Source organism: Mirounga leonina, unplaced genomic scaffold, assembly GCF_011800145.1.
Source record: "Mirounga leonina isolate KUSES-001 unplaced genomic scaffold, KU_Mleo_1.0 Mir_150, whole genome shotgun sequence".
Classification (NCBI taxonomy): Eukaryota; Metazoa; Chordata; class Mammalia; order Carnivora; family Phocidae; genus Mirounga; species Mirounga leonina.
In genome coordinates this window covers 4,030,841-4,050,820 of record NW_023270374.1, presented here as the reverse complement: position 1 = coordinate 4,050,820, position 19,980 = coordinate 4,030,841, and the positions used below count along the sequence as shown (strand labels likewise).

Here is a 19,980-nt window from a genome sequence, read left to right as displayed (position 1 = left end):
ACCTCCACATGAGCAGTCATTAGATGGGAGCTGCCTCCAGAAAGGGGTGTCTGCGTGTGTGTGTGTGACGGCTGTCATCAGCCCAGGGCAATGGGAAGGGGGCTCAGCTGCAAACTGCCAACATCAGCATTCTTAGCAGCGGAGGTGAGTGTCTCAGAGCTGGATGGCGGGGAGGGTGTGGGGTCTGGGCAGCACCCAACAATGCCCACTGTAGTACATAAAGTGCCTGTCCTATAATAAACAGAGGCCATCAGAACACTAAAGATAAAGCACTTTGCCTCCATGAATAAGGTATACATAACAAATAGCCTGGTTATCTCAAGGGTATTGACCTTTTTAAGAATAGAAGATGCCACATTACCAAAATCTTGGATCTGAGGCACTTCAGGGTATGGGGAAGAGTTAAAAATGTGGGACAACTCAAGAGAGATGTGAATTTCTGGGGAAAAATGGTAATTCGTGGTAGTTAGGGGACTCAAACCTCAGTCTTATTCAGCCAGGGACATGCCGTCACAGAAGGGGTCTCTGTGGGGAGACAACCCCTTAACACCAAAACCTTGGGTTTGGTTCATAAAACAGTAGGCCTATTCCCTGTGGGAGCCCCCAGTGCTTCCTCTGGGAGAAAGAACATGTTTAAAAGGCAGACAAGCAAGGGAAAACCCTCCACTCAGGACAAAAGAGCAAGAAAGTAAACACAGAAGTAAAGGTCTTCTTATCTCTGACAAAGGAAGAGAGTGACATTACAGCCAGTGAAGCCAGAACAGGCCTGGGATCCTGTTAGTGCAGAGGGCCCAACATTTCCAGAAGAACTGGCTCCAATAAAAACCACAGTTCTCCAATGTTATTGAAAAACTCTGGGCCAACTATTGATTTCCTTCATCCTTACTTTCCTCAAACTGGAGAGTTTACAGCTTCCACTTGACACTTACTTGCCTTCCTTTGGCAGTAGACTCTGTCTCCCCAATGGGTGTCATTATAGTGCCCTGAGCAAGTCCCGTGCCTCAGAACCACAAAAGAATGTGGCAAGCAAACAGAAACTCAGGAAAATGCTTTAAGCTGTTTTCTTCTGAAGACACAATTTAATACAGCTTGATTTATAAATATTTCTATTAGCAAATCACCCACTACATGTCTAACAGATGTCATATAAAAGAGACAAAAATTAAAATGTATTAGTTTCTTAAAAATATGGAAAAATAATGTAATGAGAACAATAGCCACTGATTAACCACCTCCTGTTGTGAAGCATTTTCCATGGTTGGAGTAGTTAATCCATACTATGACCCTCTCTTGTAGGTGAGCCCACAGAGACTTAACAGGGTTAGGTCTCAGTAAGTGGTAAAGCCTGTATTCCAACGGGGACTTTAGAACTAATAAAAGGCCCAGACTCATCAATATTGTGCTTTCCGCAGCCAGGTCATTTTCTGAGTTTGAGGTGCATGTGCATTTTTGATCCAATAGATAGTGAGCCTTAAAGAGGATGTATAGACCCTCTGCACCAACTCCACAATTAAAAACACACGATCCTGCCCTGAATAGTAGCTCTAATCACATCTGATCATAAATTTCCCCAACCTTCCCATCAGCTTAAATATTAGAGACACAAATAAAAGCTCTAAAGGCACAGTGAGAACAGAGAGCCATCAAATTAAATCCCCATTCCCTCTATGATGAAGGGCAGGGTGAGTACAGCCTAAAATGACAGAAGCACCTCAAGCCTATGATGCCATTAAACCATCATCAAACTGCACCTAAGGCTATTCATCCAAATTAAGGCTCTGCTGGTCCCCAAGCCCCAGCCAATTCCACCGCCCCTCTTTCAGAGTTACCTACGCCCTAGTTTAAAGAGAGACTAAGATGAAAGTGCCAGATTTGTTCTGCCCAAATCAGTTGGCTGACATTGCAAACATGAACACATGTCTCACACATGCAAAGACCAGCTCCTTGCAAAATGACCTGGGTTGTATTTTGTGAAACGTAATTACAGAAGAGACATGAAACCAAGCAGACTCTTGGCTCAACCAGAGGTGTTATTACAAAAAGAAAAATGGACGGCACCTCTGGTGCTGCCCTATTACAGGGGAGCAAATCTCTCGCCTGCTCGCCTGTCAAGAGGCAATATTCCAAATGCTGAGTATTTCCTAGTCGGATGGCTATTAATTCAGTTATCCACTTTGCCAACGTCTCAGTGCTTAGAAACCCTGTCAAAATTCATTTTCTCAGCATATCTGTTTGTAGGGTCTACAGTCCTGTAACTGTCCGTGTTCAGCATCTGTTACTGCCTTTTTACAGTCCTGTAACCTTTAAGCTTCTGGTTGTTGCTGAGAAATGCTGGATCACTTTAGGAGCATTTTAGTTTTTATTGTTACTGTTATTATTCATTTTCATGTACCATTAAATTATTTTAACATTATCTTAGAACACAGTATAAACAGGATAATCTTATCAAAGTAAATGAATATAAAGAATTTTTTTACAAGATTGATACTTTGTAAAACACACATTTTAAGGTCTCCTCAAGAGGTGCCCGTGTAAGATTTTAAAAAATAAACAAGACCTAAAAGCCACACAAAAATTAGTGTATTTGTTCTTAGTTGTGGCAGTGGCTTAGAAACAAAAATTTATAGCTAACGAGGTTCTTTAAAACCTGCACTTTAAAAGTCAAAGACATTTAGATCCTGCAGCAACGGACTTACTCTCAGATTTCCTTGGAACTTGTTTAAAAATGAAATGCAGTTTATATTTTGAAATATGCATGAGCTTATAAAATAATAAAAATCAGATCAAATAAAGCAGGCTAAATCTTAACGTTTATTACCAGTGTGAGGTTAATAAAAATGAAAAGTTTTCTTTTAATTGATTTCTAAGACTTAAAAGAAGATCCATGAAGTATTTCTCCTTCTTTCTCTTACCTCCTCCCTCCTTCTCTTTCTCCCCTCTCCTGATGATATTGACATTTCTATTGTTATCCCAAGACAGCAATCTTGTGAGAAAGCAACCCTGAGATCTAAAATGCAACACCGCCAGAGCCTTTGTAAAAAAGTTGTCCTACCCTAAATGCACGGCAATCAGATAATGCTAACATAAGAGCAATGATAATAAAAACATGAAACGAAGATTCAGTGTTTCTTAGATGCTACCAGAAGCTTGAGCGTTTTGCTTGTTCGACTATGTTAGGTGTCTAGGATACAGTGTTAAAAGTCTAGCTGGACTCCCACTTCCTTGGACAATGCAAATATTCTGACTCTCTTTGGCCCAGTGTTTTTGATTCATTGCCACCTCTCTCAAAGTCCATCTTCTTCAACGGGCATGGCTGTCAATTGCTCCCTCCAGGGTGGCCCCCACCCCCAGCTCACTGGGCAGATGGTTACACTTAACCAGGAGGTTGTGATCACCTGTGTGGGACAGGGAGACAGAGCGTTCTTGTTTTAAAAGACATCAAACCTAGAGCAGCAAACAGACTGAGAAGGCAGCGGTCTTCCTTTTCAGCTGTTTCCAAGAGCCAGAGTGACACCGTATAAAAATGCACAGGATGGATGTTTTAGATGTGGATTTAAACATGCTTTCACTGTGTCATGATCCAGGAAAACAGTGGCAAAGCAAGAAGCATCACATTCTATAGTCCCTCCCCTAAGGCAGAGATTCCAAAACTTAAATGCACATTAGAATCACCTGGGCAGCTCTTCAAAATTCTGGCATCCAGGCTACACCCCAACAATGAACCAGAATCTCTGGGGGTGGGACTCAGGCATCAAATGTTCTAAAGCTCCCCTCCTCCGCCCCCCCTTCCCCCGCTTCTTGGTGATTCTAACGTGTAGCCACCTGGAGAAGCAGTGTCTTCAAGAACCCTTTTTGCATAAGCAGGACTGGCTGAAGTGGTCTTCATCCAAAGGCATAAAAAAACTGAACATTGATTCTAGATGGCTGTGCAGTCGGCTTATTGCAGCACTGGGGACGAGCACTCAGCTCACAATTATGATGCGGGTCTTTTCCTGCATACAATCTGCAGACCCTGTCTAATATTTTCCATACTGGGCAATGAGATCACAAACTCCAAAACACTAAATCAAAACCGGAGGCATTACGGGTCTTCAATAAAACTCCATAGCCCATACACGAGGGGGAGGGTAGGGGGAGAAAATCAAAACCATCACCAAGCTGTGGACATATATATATATATATATATATATACACACATATGTGTGTATATATATATATATATATGTAGCAGGCACGGGGATATTGCAGCAATTAGACAGAAAAAGTTATCAAGCAGTAATTAGCTACAAGTGACCAGTAAAAAGTTACAAGTAAAAATCTCATTTGTGCCTGAAAGAAAGCTCAACATAAAGGACACTTGATTTCTGACAAGGAAAATTATTTAAGCGGCATCGTGGGGAGAAATAACAACAGAATATGCATATGAAAAATTAAATGAACATGGAGATCCTACTTTGAGAATATGCAGTTCCAGAGGCCTTCAACTTCTGAGCTACAGACAAATCCACAACCAGGGAACAAAGCTTTTATTCCAAAATAGCAACGTTTCTAAACAGTATGGGGGATACAAAAAATAGTAACATCTAACTATGAATGATAATTTTTAAGCATGCAAGAAATAGGTAAACAAAATGGGGCCAGGACTCTTGCTTCAGTGTCCATCTGCCTGAGGGGAAGTTGAGAATCATCTCATAGCAGGTTTCAGCATTCTTTTCTCTTCTGTGCCCAGCTTATTATTACAACAATCATTCTGCAAAACCTCTTCACTACCCAGTTTCCAGCGCTTGAATTACACACACACACACACACACACACACACACACTGAAGATTGAAGAGGACTGGTCTTTTATAAGAAATTAGACAAATTCAGGTAAACCGGACTGGCTGGGCATTGTCTTTAATTCAAGCCCGAAAAAGGGCTCTCCTCTTGTCCTTCAGTTTCCACAGCCTCATTCACATCCAGGTTCTATGTCCACAGAGGAAGAGAAATTTCCAAAGCATTCAAGGGCAGCTCACTTCAAGCTGGTTCCAATTAGGCTGGCCAGTATGAATGTCTCAGACGCGTCAATATTTGCAGCAGAGCATGTCTGATTCACCGGGGCATCCTCTAGGCAGCAGGACCCCCTTGCCCACGGTTGCCTACCCAAGTCATCTTATAGGCAGGCATGCCATCACCCTCTCGCTTCCCTTCAAAACTGTCACTTCTATTTTTTGTGCCCATGTGGCTACTCCTGGATCTCTCTTTTTCCAAGTACCCAGACTCTTCACAGGAGATAAGCCCCATGGACATTTTAAGTTTCCCAAATATTTCCACTTTAATATTGCTGTTTAGACTTTTAGCACTGCACATAAACATTTTTGAGAGCTCACTGCAAAGGTGGAATTTTGACCAGTGCCTGAAGCTCTGTGCAGGATTTTATGTTGGTGGAATAAAATGAAATAGATCTAATTAAACAGTATAGGTCATTTTATAATGGATATTGAAGCTTATCTGACATGACCATGGCCAGGGAAATGAGGGAGATTTAAGAATAAAGGAAACCCTGGATTTGGTGCCTATTTGAACACATACAAGAATGACAAGGACGTTGCTCCTGCAGTAGGTTCAAAGAAACCATTCCTTCCTGCAAATGGCACGGTTTTCCTATAGTTTATTTTTATCACCCAAATGTGACATTTAAAATGTTTCTACTCCAAAAGGAACGCTACAAATGGAGTAGTTAGATCTCTGCATCACAGGATAGAAAGTATCTTAGATCTTCATTTGCCACGCTCAATTTATCCGTGTTTACTTCTTGTGGGAATTTTACCGCAGATGTTTTTCGATTTTTCCCCTACCTCTTTGAACGGAATCCGGGGACTGTTTTGTTATTCACGCAGAAAATACTCATCTATTCTTTCATTTTAGGAAAGTGACAAAAAAAAATTGTTTCTCTCCTCTTGCATTTCTAACAGCAGCCAGTGTAGACAGACATGGCTCTCCACCCCCCCACCCCACTGCTGACTTGACCTGCTTTCGATAATAAACATTTCCAGGATAGCAAATAAAATGCGAAGCATGTCAAAGAACTTCAAGCCCACCTTGGTCACCAGCAGGCCGAGTGGAAACAAGCAGCGGGAACGAGGTAGAAGACGGTATTTTTTCTTCTTGGGGCTCTTATTTTAATACTAATTGGCACCATTTTCAACACCCTCCATTTGGATTTGCGGAGGGTCTATCCTAAAGTGGAGCGGCAGGTGCAGGGCGCAACTCCCCCACACCCCTTCCCTGTGAGTCCACTTGGTGGGGAGGTCTCACCAGCCCAGCCCTCCGCGGGGGACCACCGCAAAGGAGCCGATTCAGCCCTGAGTCCTCCTTCCTCTTATCCTACCCCCTCTCCTTCTATTTCATTGCCTTTATCTCACATTCCCGGTTCCGACGAGCTAGTCTGCTGTTCTCGCTTTTGCGGAGGGTTTACAATTCCCTCTTAGGGGTCAGCTCTTCGTGCCATGTATCTCCTTGCAGCTAGCCATTTCTTAGCATTAGTATTTTTTAAGTGTGATGCGGGAGATCTCCTTTGCAAATCTGTGTGTGGGAGGGGGGAAGGAAGGGAGCACAATGTAACCTAGTGCATAAAGTGCATTTGTAGCCTGCTCTACTTTTTTGAAAAAAAGAAAATTAGAAGATTCGATTTGACAGAGCTCTTAAAATCATAGCAAAAACTCGGGGACTGGGCTGAACCAGGACACAGGCGGGAGCAATTGCGGGCTCGGCAGGCCCGAGGCGCGGCTGTGGGAAGGAAGACCCAGGATTCTGACCCTGCTCACTCGGAGCCTGCGCTGGTTCTGCGTCTCTGGAGGGAGGCTGCTGGGTACCGACGTTGATCATTAGGCCCAGGCTCTGCCCAGGGCCCTCCTGGGATGCTGCCTGTGTTTCCCGCCCTTGGGTTCTTCCTGGCAGAACCGAAAGGCAAGCCTGGGCGCGTCTGGCCCCGAGGTTGCTTCTTCAGCCCAGCGGGACCCGAGTCGGGCTTTCATGGGCATGTTCAGGTTTCTCCCGAAGACTATGAAATACGTGGCTCCCGGGAACACCCTGGCCTATTGCGACTGGCACGTTTCGTTTGCACCCAAATGGCTCCCTGAGAGAGTCCCACCAAAAATTAAAGCGACGCAAGAAACATAAAGCAGGCGTGACTGTCACTCCAAGGATGACCCAGAACGACCCTTCCTGCCGCCGCCAGCTTCCAGTCCCCCCCGGGGGGCGGGGGGAAGGCACTCTCTTCCTGCCTCATCTTTAACTCACGATTTTGGCACGGAGTCTGCCTCTCCTTTCTCTTTGCCTTGGGAAATCTGTGTCAGTTCCCAAGGCCATTCGGGAACCCTCGAATCCGTCCTTCGCCCCTCAGGGCGTCCAGCCCTAGCTGGACCCGTCAAATCGCAGGTCCCGGCACGCGCCCTTAGCTCGGCAGCTCCCGAGCCCCTGGGAACCGTTCTTCACTTGGCTGCAAGCTGCGCCCGGGGCGCTCCAAACAACCAAGCCAAACCCAGCCCGGCATACACATACACATGGAACAGAGACTTTTTTTTTTTTTTTTTTTTACCTCTGTGGGTTCAGCGCCGACCATGCTGCCGTCCCTTCGGTCGTGAAGGACACCAACCTGCATCCAAGGGAAGTGGAAGAGACGTTTCCTTTCCTTCCTTTTCTTCGACAATCCTACCTTTGTACTACCTCGCCCCCAGCCCAGCCCGCCGCGGGAACCTGCAGAGTCCAGCCTGAGGCCGACAGGGGGCGACAAATTGTAAGCTTTTTCAGGGGCCGGGCTGTGAGAGGACTGTGGCTAGCGCTGTGTGGTCCCAGCAGCAAGCAGCTGGCTGCTGGAGGGGTGGGGTGGGAGGGAGATGTGGAATGTGAAGTGAGGGTCGGCGGGCTCTGACACCATAAAGAACTCCCCGGCGCAATCCTCCAACCATCTCCCCCAGCCTCAACGGCCTTCGCCCCGGGGGAAAGAGCAGAAGATGCTCTCCTGGACTGCACCTCCTTTCACCTCCTTGCCAGCGTCCAGCGCTCTACTAGCAGAGGTGGGGCGATGTTCCCCTGATAGGGCAGTTGAGAACCAGCTCTCATCGTGGCACCTCTGACCTTATTTGTTCTTCTCTGAGCATGCATGTCACTCCTCTCCTACAGGAAAAAAAAAAAAAATGGCTTTAGGTGCTTTACCTGGTCTTTGAGGTGCACTGGGTTATGGATACTGTGGTTCCCAGGTCTAGGAACAAATGTTTTTTGGTTTCCATCGCCCAACTTGAAATCCAGGCAATGAAAATCTAGATCAGAGGGTAACAGGTTCCAAACTACCTGGAGAGAACTAAGCGGGGTGGTGCGCATGCCACTCCCTGTGGCCTCTGAACACTCCCGCATCCTGTGTGTGCTCAGTTCTCTGCTCCGTGCCTTTGCAGAGCTCCTTGCTCTGTGAACCCACCTTAACCCAAACCGCCCCCTTCCCCCCTTTGGTAACCCAACCCGGCAAGGTAGTGAACAGGTTTAGTCTTCCAAATCGTTCCACCCTACCCACCTCTCACCAGAGCGCTGACTGTCCTCTTCCCCCATCCCCGTGGCCTCCCTGAGGCTCCTAGAGCCCAAGACTGCCCTATGTTCTCCGTGCAGTGGGAGGGGAGAGACCTCACCTCTTTTGAACCTGGTTTTTCTTTTTCCAGGGATTATTCTTGCCTGGGCCCGTCGCTCTCTGTCTGGAGAGCCCAGGGTACACGGCACAGGCTCTCCTAATTGGCACATTTCGACAGATTGACTAGGAGCTGTTGACTGCTCTTTGGTCCGGTAGCGGAGGGTAAGAGGATCTCCTGTGCCGGTCCGGTGCATGTGTGGCTCTGGCCACGTAGCCGCTCGGGCTCAGTACGCAGCTCTCTGCCGGCTCCCAAGCTCTAGAATCTTCGGGGACGGAGGGCAGGGGAATCTTCCTGTCTCCTGAGGAGAGCTGGGAATCTGGAGAACTGAAAGCTCCCTCCTAGGTGCCCCTTCCTGCTCCTGCTAGTTCTGCCAATGCCCTTGGCACTCACTGACCCTACCCAGGTCCCGGCCTCCTCTTGTCAGTTCGGTGCAAAATCGGGAGCTTTCTACCTCCACACCTGCTATCTCTTGGACCCCACTGCAAGACTCCCTCTGGGACTGCCATGGTTGGCAACCCAGACTGGGAAGTCCAGAACCAGGTACTGCACTGACGCAGTTTGAAATGGAGAAGAGTTGACGGTTAATGCTAAGGCCAAAGAGTTCAGGGTTGTGCAAGCCCCCTTACAAATAAGGGCAAAAGAGCCATTCAGTGACTTAATGAGGACCCCTGGAAGCCTCGGGTGCTGGGTGAAAGATGAGGCTAGGTCGCCTGGGCAAGGAAGAATGTGGGGTTCTTGGCCTGGAAGAAGGGAACTGTCCTTTAGGCCTAGAGGGGAAGCAATGGCGTGCAACCTCCCAAAGGCCAGGCCACCAGGACAAGCCTGGGGTCCAGAGACTGAAGAATCCCTGTTCCTGGGGGCAGCAATTCACAATTACTTTCTGACTTGTGTCCTGTGCCACCTATCAGAAATGAGTGTGGGTGGGTGGACTTGTCCACAGAGAGACAGAATCTAAAATGTGCCCTTTTAACATCACTGAAATCACACCACTATCCTAGTGGAGTGGGTGGCAATTAAATATTGTAAAGATTTCCCTGAGATCAGGTTTGGGGTGTGGTAGGGAAATGAGACACCAGCAGTCTGTCTGCACAACCGCAAATCGCTCTCCCCCGCAAGCACCCTGCACTACGCTGAACGCTCACCACAAGGCACCCTTGCCCGGAGCTGGGGCACTGGCATCACTCTCCCCATGCCCCCCCCCCCGGGGGGGGGAGAGGGGCGGTAGAGGCAGCCATGAGCACTAACCTTGCTATGATCAACTTTTACCCTCTGATATCTTAATGGTAATATTGGTGGAAGTAGTAATAAAACTAAAACCAAAACTAGTACTAGTACTAATAGTAGCACTAATAAATACTCATCAGTTTGGAACGACTACCTCATCATTCTCAAAAGTCGAGGCATAAGGGGCTTTGAGAGGAGCCAAAGAGAGTGGAAGGTCCCAGGTCCGGCTGAGTTAGCACTTGTGTGTGTGTGTGTGTGTGTGTGTGTGTGTGTGTAGGGGGATGGGTTACAGAGGAGGGCCGAGGGGGGAGGAGAGCAGGAGGAGGTGGTAGAGTTTCAGGCCCGGGAGGGGGGCGCCGGGGTGCAGTGACGGGAACCAATGAGCTGCCAACTCGCGCGTCTCCGGCGTGACTGCCGAGATTGACGTGGAAGACACGTCAAATTGATCTCCGCACGCTGCAACCTCCCGGTCAGACGAATTTCTCCTAATCGGATGAAGTTCACTCTAGGCCTGGGGTCGCGGGCGTGGAGAGTGTCCTGGGAGCGCCCGGCGGCGGCGGCGGGCCAGGGGGAGGGCGGCTGCGCGCTCGGCGGCGGCGCACGGCGCGTTTCCAGCCCGTGGCCCGGCCGCCGCGGCTCCCGACTCGCGCGCGCCCTCCCTCTATGCCTCTCCCGCGGCGGCGGCGCCCGAGCTCTCCCGGACTGTGCCGGGCCCAGTCCCGGCCGCTTCGGCGCCAGGCAGCTGGCTGGCCCGCGCGCTATGGGTAAGGGACGAGCGGTAAGGGGGCGCGGGCGGGCGGGCGGACGAGGCGGGTTGGGTCCTGGCACCTCCCTTTCCTCTCGTCTGCTCTCCTTGGGAGAGCAGGTCCCGGGTCCCTGACAAGTCGCGTTTTCCGCACGCCCCAAGCCATCGGGGATTGGGGAGGGGAGTTCGGCGTGTCGCAGGAGGGGATGTGCCAATTAGGCGCGTCAAAAGTCCAGAAAGGGCACACAGGGCTGAAGCGCCCGGCGTCCCCCTCTGCAGCCCTTACGCGGGCGTCCACTCCTGGAGCCCGGATCCGGTCCGTTTGCTCGCACTGCGAGATTCTGAGGACCCGCCCGCCGATCACCTTCCAAGGCGCGCCTGGTGTAGCCACCCTTTTTGGCTAACCCGCCGGTGTTTTCTCTCCCGCCTATTTACTCTCGTCCGGCGCGTCCGCAGAGCAGACGTACGGCGAGGTGAACCAGCTGGGCGGCGTGTTCGTCAACGGCCGCCCCCTGCCCAACGCCATCCGCTTGCGCATCGTGGAGCTGGCGCAGTTGGGCATCCGACCCTGTGACATCAGCCGGCAGCTTCGCGTATCCCACGGCTGCGTGAGCAAGATCCTGGCGCGCTACAACGAGACAGGCTCCATCCTGCCCGGGGCCATCGGGGGCAGCAAACCCCGCGTCACTACCCCCAACGTGGTCAAGCACATCCGGGACTATAAGCAGGGCGACCCTGGCATTTTTGCCTGGGAGATCCGCGACCGGCTGCTGGCCGATGGCGTCTGCGACAAGTACAACGTGCCCTCTGTGAGCTCCATCAGCCGAATCCTGCGCAATAAGATTGGCAGCCTGGCGCAGCCTGGGCCCTACGAGGCGAGCAAGCAGCCGCCGCCACAGCCGGCGCTGCCCTACAACCATATCTACCAGTATCCCTACCCCAGCCCTGTGTCGCCTACTGGCGCCAAGATGGGTAGCCACCACGGGGTCCCGGGCACAGCAGGCCACGTCAGCATACCCCGTTCATGGCCCTCGGCGCACTCGGTCAGCAACATCCTGGGCATTCGGACGTTTATGGAGCAAACAGGTCAGTCTCGGTGGCCCTCTGTAGCGTTCCTGGAAAGGGCTGAATTGGAGATTGGAGGTGGGGGGGGGCGGGCATGCGGGCAAAGGGTCGCACTTGTCATCCTCCTCAGACCGGTTTTGGCTCAAGGGACGGTGCAGGGCTGGCCAGGGAGACTGAGGGTCTTGGGCCTTCTGTGGGAGTCCTCGGACATCTTGAACTTTTTATGACAAATATGGAAAATATTTCCCAAATGGAAGAGCAATCGCCGACCACAAATTCGGAGGCCTGGAATTGCGCTTTTTCATTCTTGCAAAAAGTATGCAAAACCCTATCACCAGATCTAAGCCAAACAAACCAGAGTCAATCCTGCGACTGTTTCTTATGATCCCCATCTTTCGGGTTCCCTGAGCATTCCCCAAAGGGTTCTGTTCCTCCCAGGCCCATAGGCTCTTTTGAGTCAAAAAGCACAGGGGAGCTGTCTGGCAGGTCTTGTCAAATGGCCTGTATCTCCAGCAGGCCCAGCAGCCCTGCAGCTCCTGGAGCTGGGATCTCCCTTGTCAGTGCCCCGGGGCTGCAGCCATCCTGGGGTGAAAAGGTGCAAGGATTTGCCCTTTGCCTGCAATTTTCATCCAGCACACTGTCATCCCTCTTTCTTGGCAGGGGTAGGACGGAGCGAGGGGGGAGCGAATGGGGCAGCATTGATTCGGTGCTCAAAAAGAATTTTTGTGGGCTGGGACTGAGTCCCCAGTCTCTTCACAGTGTCCCCTGCTCCCAACAACCAGCCAGGGAATTGTGTGCTCTTAAGTGAGCAGACTCTATGTGCGTAAGAAGCAAAACTCACCTTATCCCAAGACAGAGGAGGGAGGGCTTGAAGGAAACTGAATGCTTAGCTCCAGTGGCAGTGGGGTGCTCCTCCAAGGCCGAGACCGGGCACAGCTTTATTTATCCCGGTGACTCAAAAACCCTGGGCCATTTGCTGGGCCAAATCTCCCCATGGTGTGATCAGTGGACAGTTGGCTGGGAGGTGACCTCATCAGGTCAGTGCTCAAATCTGGAATCTTCTCTCAGTTACCTGTGTACACACCTGCTCCAGGAGCAGACATGTGCTTGGGACGAAGGCGGGTGTCTGGGTTGTTGCCTCTTTTGGGAGACCTGGGATGTCTCCAGAGGCAGTTCGGCATATCCTTCCAGACGCCTGTTGAGACTGAGAAACCCATGTAATTCTCACAAGCCTGCTGGGGATTTGAACTTGGACCTTTCCGGTCGCTGTTTCTGGACAGCGGAAAGGCACCTTGGCTGAGTGCGCCCAGCCCTGGCCCTACAGGTCACCTACCGCCAGAGACTTACCGTTTCGTGGGAAGCGGGTCGAAGGCTGGGAGGAATGCGGAGCAGGACTTTCTTCCCTCTGCCCTACAAGGAATGAAAGCAAAACCCAGTTCCCAGCTGCCCCTCTGCCTCCGATCGCTCTCTGAGTGTTTGAGTATCTCAGGTGTTCCTGAGGACCCTTCGCCACCCGCTCAGATATGAGCCCAGCGCTTGTAGGCTTGTGTGGAAACTTCTGGACTGCGCCTGTGCCCAGCGCAGATTGGGATGCCCCTTCTAATCCATCCTGTGTCCCCGCAGGGGCCCTGGCTGGGAGCGAAGGTGCTGCCTACTCCCCCAAGATGGAAGACTGGGCTAGCGTGAACCGCACGGCTTTCCCGGCCACTCCAGCAGTGAATGGTCTCGAGAAGCCTGCCTTGGAGGCGGACATTAAATACACTCAGGTAACTGAGCGCCGGGGGAAGAAGGTGTCTTTAACTGGGGGAGCAGGAGGGTTGGCGGATGAGGGGAGAGAGAAAGAGAAGAGAAAACTCCCTCGGGCCAGGGAACGTGTTGGTGTGTCTGGCTGCCCGGCCAGTGAGCGTCTGCGCCAACCTATTTCTCTCCTTTTCTCAAGTGCATTAGTTTGGGGGAGGCTGGCTGTCCAGGCAATTGCTTTGCTTTTTGCCAAGATACTTTTGTTAAAAAAAAAAAAAAAAAAAAAGCTGGAACCCGGAACACAGATGGGAGATGACTCCCTTCTTCTAAATCCCAGTTGGTGGACACCATGACCCCCCTCACCTCTTATTATTATTTATAACAATTTGCGTGGAAATCACTTTGCCAGAGTCCTTACTGGGAAAACGAGAGGCCAGGCCTTGCGCGGGGATAATGGAGGGGACCACAAGGGGAAATGAGGATTCCCTAGCTCAGTAATTGCGCGGGCGGGGGAAGACTGCCTGGCCGCCTGCTGCTGATGGTCTGTCTTCGATCCCTACAGTCGGCCTCTGGCCTCTCTGCGGTAGGCGGCTTCCTGCCGGCGTGTGCCTACCCGGCCTCCAACCAGCACGGCGTGTATAGCGCACCAGCCGGCGGCTACCTCGCCCCGGGCCCGCCATGGCCACCAGCGCAGGCGCCGCCGCTGGCGCCTCCCGGGGCCGGCGTCACCGTCCACGGTGGCGAACTGGCCGCAGCGATGACCTTCAAGCATCCCAGCCGGGAAGGTGAGGGGCGCGGGCCGGGAGGGGGTCGGATGAATGGCTCTAAGGTTAGGAAGGGTGCAAAGGAGGAGTGTAAGCATGGGGCATGGTGAGAGAGTCAAAGAGACAGATACAGAGACGTACAGAAAGAGGGGAGGGCTGGGTGCTGGAGTGGGTCCCAGGCATAAATCCTTCCTAAGCCTGTAGCTTCTTGGAGCAGACTGATTTATAACAGGTGTATGCCCTGTTCCTAGAAAGGCAGGCAGAGTTGAGAGAGTCCCCAGGACTGTCCCTCCTGACTTGTACAGAGAGAGAAGGAAGAGGGTCAGGTTGGCGGACAGGACTCCTAGGTTTGAACCTAGTTTTGTGTCCTTGACCAAGTTATTGCTCCTTTCTGGGTCTCAGTTTCTCCATCTGCAGAAGGATTCAGAAGCACCATCCTGCTCACCTTTCTGAGGCTTGCAGAGCTTTGCCTTCTGTGGTGGACTACATTTGGATTTTTCTAGGCACTGCGTCTCTGTTTCGTTTCTCCCTTCCCTTCCCTTCTTTCCTTCCTTCCTTCCCTCCTTCCAGGCCCTGGTCTTTGATTCATTTTCTTAAATATATGCTTTGGGAAATGGGGAGAGCATTTCAATCATGTATCCCCAAGTCTAGACTCTTGAACTCTGTGATTTGGGGTCCGTCTTTCTGTGGGAAATGTAGCTGGAAGTTCTCCTTCCTCTTCTCCCTCCATGAATCCACTCCCTGGTAAGTCCACTAACAGATTTGAGGTATTTAATTGATGGTTAGCAGTGTGAGGGTCATCTTCTTACACTGCCCTCTGAGTTCTATTTTTTTCTTATAACTTGGGAAAAGCTCACTTGCTCTTGAGTCTCATTTTCCTCATTGGTGAACAAGGGCTGGATTTGCTAATTTCAAACCTTCCTGCATTTAGGTTCTCCTCACCAGACATTTGCAACTTCTACAACCCTACAGAAAAGGAAGAAGTCACTTGAGGGGGTCCCAGCCCTGGCAGTGAAGGAAACAGAGCATAAACGGGGAGGGCAGTGTGGGGCAGAGGGATGTTCTAGATTACAAAGGGATCTTTACCACTTGATCTTCCTCACACCTACCAAGGTGGACATTGGGGGCAAGTGGCATTGGGTAATCAGGGGACAGGAGGGGGCTTCTTCTATGTGACATCCAGGCAAAAAGCTTTATTTCCACGTAGTTTCAGTGCAATAGCATGATGAGAGAGAGAGAGAGAGGAGCCATTAAGGTGCCATCAATAACAGTCAAGTGGAGGGAAATTTTTTTTTTTTTTCATTTTTCACTTTTTCTAGAACATAAACATCTTGGGGTATAAATTACAAAAACTGAGAATTAGAACTCCTTTACGCTTTACATTTCAGGACAGATGGGGGGATCTTTTTCATCTGTAGAAGTGCTTTTGCTCAGGGTCTTGGAGTGGTGGAGTGGGTCCACCCCACCCTCCCAAGGAAGGAGGCATAAATCCTTCCTTGTGCTTTTGCTCAGGGTCTGGTCCTCGGCCTCAAATCTAACTGCTTCCTTAAGAACGGAGGTTATCTGCTGAATTAGGAACAGAAAAGGAATCTTCTCCATTACACAAATCAAATCTTTTAAGCAGGTTCATTTGAATTAGAAAAGCATATCTACAAATTGAAATGATCTCAGGGAGAAAGAAGACTTAAGAAAAAGGACTCATTATCTTCAGAACAATGCCATCATTTGCTAACAGAGCCACTTTGTCCTGAGGCATTTCAGACTCCACATTAGAAACAAATTATGATGTGTAGGTAACAATCCAAAGGGAAAACACACAGTTCAGAATTCTAAACTAATTCTAGTGAATTGGGCGGGGGAGAGGGGAATCTGTTGGTGGCTGATTTTCTTTAGAAGATACTTTCTTTCAGAAATACAGGGCCATTCAGTGGCCCTGACATTCATGTCCCTTTTACCAGTATATTTGCTTCCTGTTATGAAACGTCCCACCCATTTTCAAAATCCAAAGCAATAAATTAGCTACCTTAGTTATTAAATTAATACCTTAATTTCCTGACCCTCACAGTTCTTTAAAGATCTAGGTAAATGATCATTGAATAAATCAGGCCCATCACTGAAAATGATTTCTCAAGCTGGCATACAAGTGTAAGTGTTTGAACAGAAACATAAAAATCATGAGAATTACATGCCTATTTGGGTCATGGAGTTTTACCCTTCTCACTGGCAGAAAAGTTGACTTCAAAGACCCTCCCCTTCCCTGCTCCTCCCCCTCCTTTGAAAAAATGCAAAGTAATAAGAGTCACTGCCTTTAATTTTTCTAATCATTACTTAAATTGTCTTCAAAGAAACTTATCCCATAAGACAATTTGCTATCATTAATTGTCCAGTTTTTAAGAATAGTAAGAATAGCATTTACTGAATTTTTTTCAGTAACAAAAATTTTCTACCGAAAGCAATTTAATATTATGCATGTTCAGTAACAAGCAAACACTTTTGATCATCTAGTGCTTACACGCACAACACACATAAAATATTTTATCTGTCTATCTTCACATCCATCTGTTTCAGTGCATCCTCCAAATCAGTGCAAATGAACATTAACTGTTACCCTGAGGGAAGTCAAATCAAATGTCAAATTATGCATTGCTACTTATTAATTTTTTATTGGTAAAGGGTAGCGAGGCTGGGCTACCTATTTTGTAGGCGAGGAAGTATGATTTACATTTTCCATCCGTGAAAGGAAACTTTAATTCTTGGGGCCTGAGAGAAAAGGAAAGTTCCACCCCACCTACATTTGGAGCGGACCTGGTATTTTTGGAATCTCAGTACTCATCTAATTTCTTTTTGTAGCCAGGACAGGACCATCTCCCCACACCCCTTCCCAGCCTCTGGACAGGTGACAGACGCCACCAGAGGTTCTTGCAAGACAACTGGTATTTACAATTTACAGTGTGTTTTCAGAAACCATCAAAGCCTCATGGTTCTAAAATCCCTCCCAGAGGACTTTGGAAAGCCTAAGTTTTCGAATATCAAATCTAGAAGATATTGCATATTCCTCAAAGAAAATATGTTTATACTTCTTAAACTCAACTCGAAGCTTCATTCCACTTATCTCTGCTTGGGATTAGTTCTTGAGGGATCTATCCTGAAAAAGTACTTTGCCAGAGAGCACTAGGTTGCAGGCGTTTGTGTGAGAGACCCAACAAAGCCAACCAGGTTTCATTTGACCTGGCTCTGGAGACCCCTTCTCAGACCCCACCTCTGTCCGCCCCTACCGTGGTCCCAGTGGCCCTGCAACCGCAGTCCTAATATTTTGAAAACCCTTGTCCCCATTCCTGCCCCCTAAGATTAAATGAACCCGCAGGGCACCTAACACCGCAGGCTCAAGCCTCCGAGGCCCCCAGGACACAGCCACTCAGGTTGCCTCTGGCCCTGCGGGTGGGAAAGGAGGGGAGGAGAGGTCCAATGGCAAGGGCTGGTGTGGACAGACCTAAAAATGCAGCAGCAGGGTGGAATCTATCTCTGGGCCCTCCGGTGTTTATTTTTTACTAGTTCATTTTCTCCTTTGTGTCTAAGGCAACCGTCCCATAGCTGAGAAACCGCCGCCTCCTCTGATGTTTTCTGAACAGGTCCTCACCTTGAAGGGGAGTACAGGGTGGAAAACAAGGGTCAGAAGACCTCGTTGGCTGAGCAGCCACAATCGTCTTTAGGAAAGAGAGCTGAGAGGAGGGGGAGGGCAGAGTGGTCACTCTGCCCTGGAAAGGTCTTTAGACCCCTCTGAAAACCCCTGTGAAACCAGATGTTCCAGGGGTATCCGGCGCAGCTCCCGCGCAGTCACAGCAAATTGCGCCTGCTACTGGAGCATGGGCAGCTGCAGGGGAAAAAAATCCAGAAATATCCCGATCCCAAAATGAGGCGCTTCGAGCTTCCCCTTTTAAAAGAGGACTTGAAGGGGAGAAGAAGAAAGCTGAGAATGGGCGCCTTTAGGTATAAACTACTTGAGCTTCCTGCAGGAGGAGCTGAGCGGCCAGGGGCTGGGAAAGGAGAAACAGGTTGCGCAATCGTGGCGTCACTTTGCTGGTTTCCAGGGGCAAAACTCGGGCCCCTTCCAAAACCCTAAATAATAGAGCAACGCGCAGAATGCCGTCTTCTCGCAGATTCACTGTCACTTAATCCGGAGGCCCATAGGCTCCAGGGCGTGCTGTGACCGCAGTGGGGATAGTAGCTGTGTTCTCGGGCCGCGGGGCAGAACGAAGTCGGCCACCCATTTAAAGCGCGGCCGCCTCCGGTGCCGAACGGATCCTGACCGCCGCGGACCGTCTATCAGGGGCGGCTTTGGTGACCCGCTTCACGCTCTGTTACCCTCTGTCCACCGCGAGCGTCCCGAGCCGCTCTGGGGACAGTGGACCTGATGCGCTGGCATCTCCCCAGGCCTGAGCGCGCAGCTGGGGTCTGGGTGGCGGTGGAAGGAGGGGAGCGGGGGTCTCGGATCTGAGAGCCTCCCCCGCCGGGCTGCCCTATCGACCTGAGCGCCCATCACCTCCTTTATTGAGAGGGTGCGGGGCAAAGGCAAGTGCACTCGGGGGAACAGGGAGCGTTTGCAACACGGCCAAGGCTGTGCTCACTCGTGGCTCCCTTAAGGGGATCCGGAAAGATGGGCGCCAGTGGGCCTGTGGGGTCCTGGGAGGACGCGGGTCCGGGCTTCCTTCTTCCAAACCCCTATAGTGTCAACCCCGGATCCTCGCGTTGTCACCCGCGTTTGCGGACGTCGCAGACCTCTGGGTCTCTCACTCTGAGCCGCGCCAGCCAGTGACCCGACGTCCCTGTGCTTCCTCCCGCAGTGGCCGATCGGAAGCCGTCCAGCCCCGGCGGCAAGGTCCCGGATGGCCTCAGTAGCTTACACGGACTGCCCATCCCAGCCTCGACCTCCTAGGGGCAGCGCTTCCCCGAGCCCGAGCCCGAGCCCAAACCCGGAGCAAGAGGCGGACCGGCGGGCGGAGCGGGGCGTGCAGCTCGGCCTTGCAGTCTCGGTGGCGCGCGCGGGACCCAGGACAAGCCGAGGAGGTGCCCAGAGCCAGCCCGCGGGGGGCCCGCCCCGTCGGTTCCCAGGCGCACCGGTTCCCAGGTTCCCCACCGGCCCGGCGGCCATACTTCCTTCACCGGCCAGGGTTTTTAGGCTTCTCTGAAATTTGGCTTTAGACTGTTGCACCCTCGTCCCGATCCTTGCTTCGACATGGCCTCCCTCGCCCGGCCAGCCTCAAGTGTCTTTTCCTACCTCTCCCAAGGTGGTTCGGCACCCTGCCTCCCTCCCTCCCTCTTCCATTCTCTGCCTCGTGTCCTTTCTGTCTTTGCTTCCTCCCTCCTTCCTATCCTAGGTTCCTTTCCTTCTTCATGTTTCCCCGCCTTCCTTTTGTCCTCTTTAATTTTTCTCCCCGCAGTCTTCCTGCTTCCCTTTCTCCTTCACATTCTGCGCCACTGTGCTCCCTTTCCTGGGGTCCTGCCCCCCTTCTCTCTTTAGTGCCTTTTACAATAAGTGACTCCGTTTCTCTTCATTCCTACTGCTTCCCTGACCTAAAGGCCTTCCCAGGAGAGCCCCAGACTGGGCTCCCCATCAGTCCTCACTCTGCAGCTGGTACTCTTTAGTCTCCACCCCTCGGAGCCCCCCAGCCCTAATGGAGGGTTCTGGAACCTAGGAAATGGACAGAGAGGCCATGGCCTTTATTTTATATTTTTATATTAATGAACCCAAGCAAAACCCGGTTGAACTATCTTATTTTCTC

At 50.6% G+C, this 19,980-nt stretch overlaps 1 protein-coding gene across 1 annotated transcript; it reads left to right on the top strand.

Moving 5' to 3' along the window:
* Nucleotides 1–10,379: 10,379 nt before the first annotated feature.
* On the top strand, nucleotides 10,380–19,387 carry PAX1 (paired box 1). The gene is made up of 5 exons (XM_035005642.1): nucleotides 10,380–10,650; nucleotides 11,088–11,717; nucleotides 13,320–13,462; nucleotides 13,999–14,221; nucleotides 19,042–19,387. Exons 1-5 carry the CDS (start codon nucleotides 10,380–10,382, stop codon nucleotides 19,131–19,133), a joined length of 1,359 nt encoding a protein of 452 aa, XP_034861533.1. The 3' UTR covers nucleotides 19,134–19,387.
* The last annotated feature ends 593 nt before the right edge of the window (nucleotides 19,388–19,980 follow it).

Excerpts from the sequence above, each read along its gene's own strand:
- PAX1 (XM_035005642.1), top strand. The coding sequence starts at position 10,380 with ATGAAGTTCACTCTAGGCCTGGGGTCGCGGGCGTGGAGAGTGTCCTGG. Across the intron at positions 10,651-11,087 it reads GGCTGGCCCGCGCGCTATGG|AGCAGACGTACGGCGAGGTG; the intron begins GTAAGGGACGAG and ends GCGCGTCCGCAG. Across the intron at positions 14,222-19,041 it reads CAAGCATCCCAGCCGGGAAG|TGGCCGATCGGAAGCCGTCC; the intron begins GTGAGGGGCGCG and ends TTCCTCCCGCAG.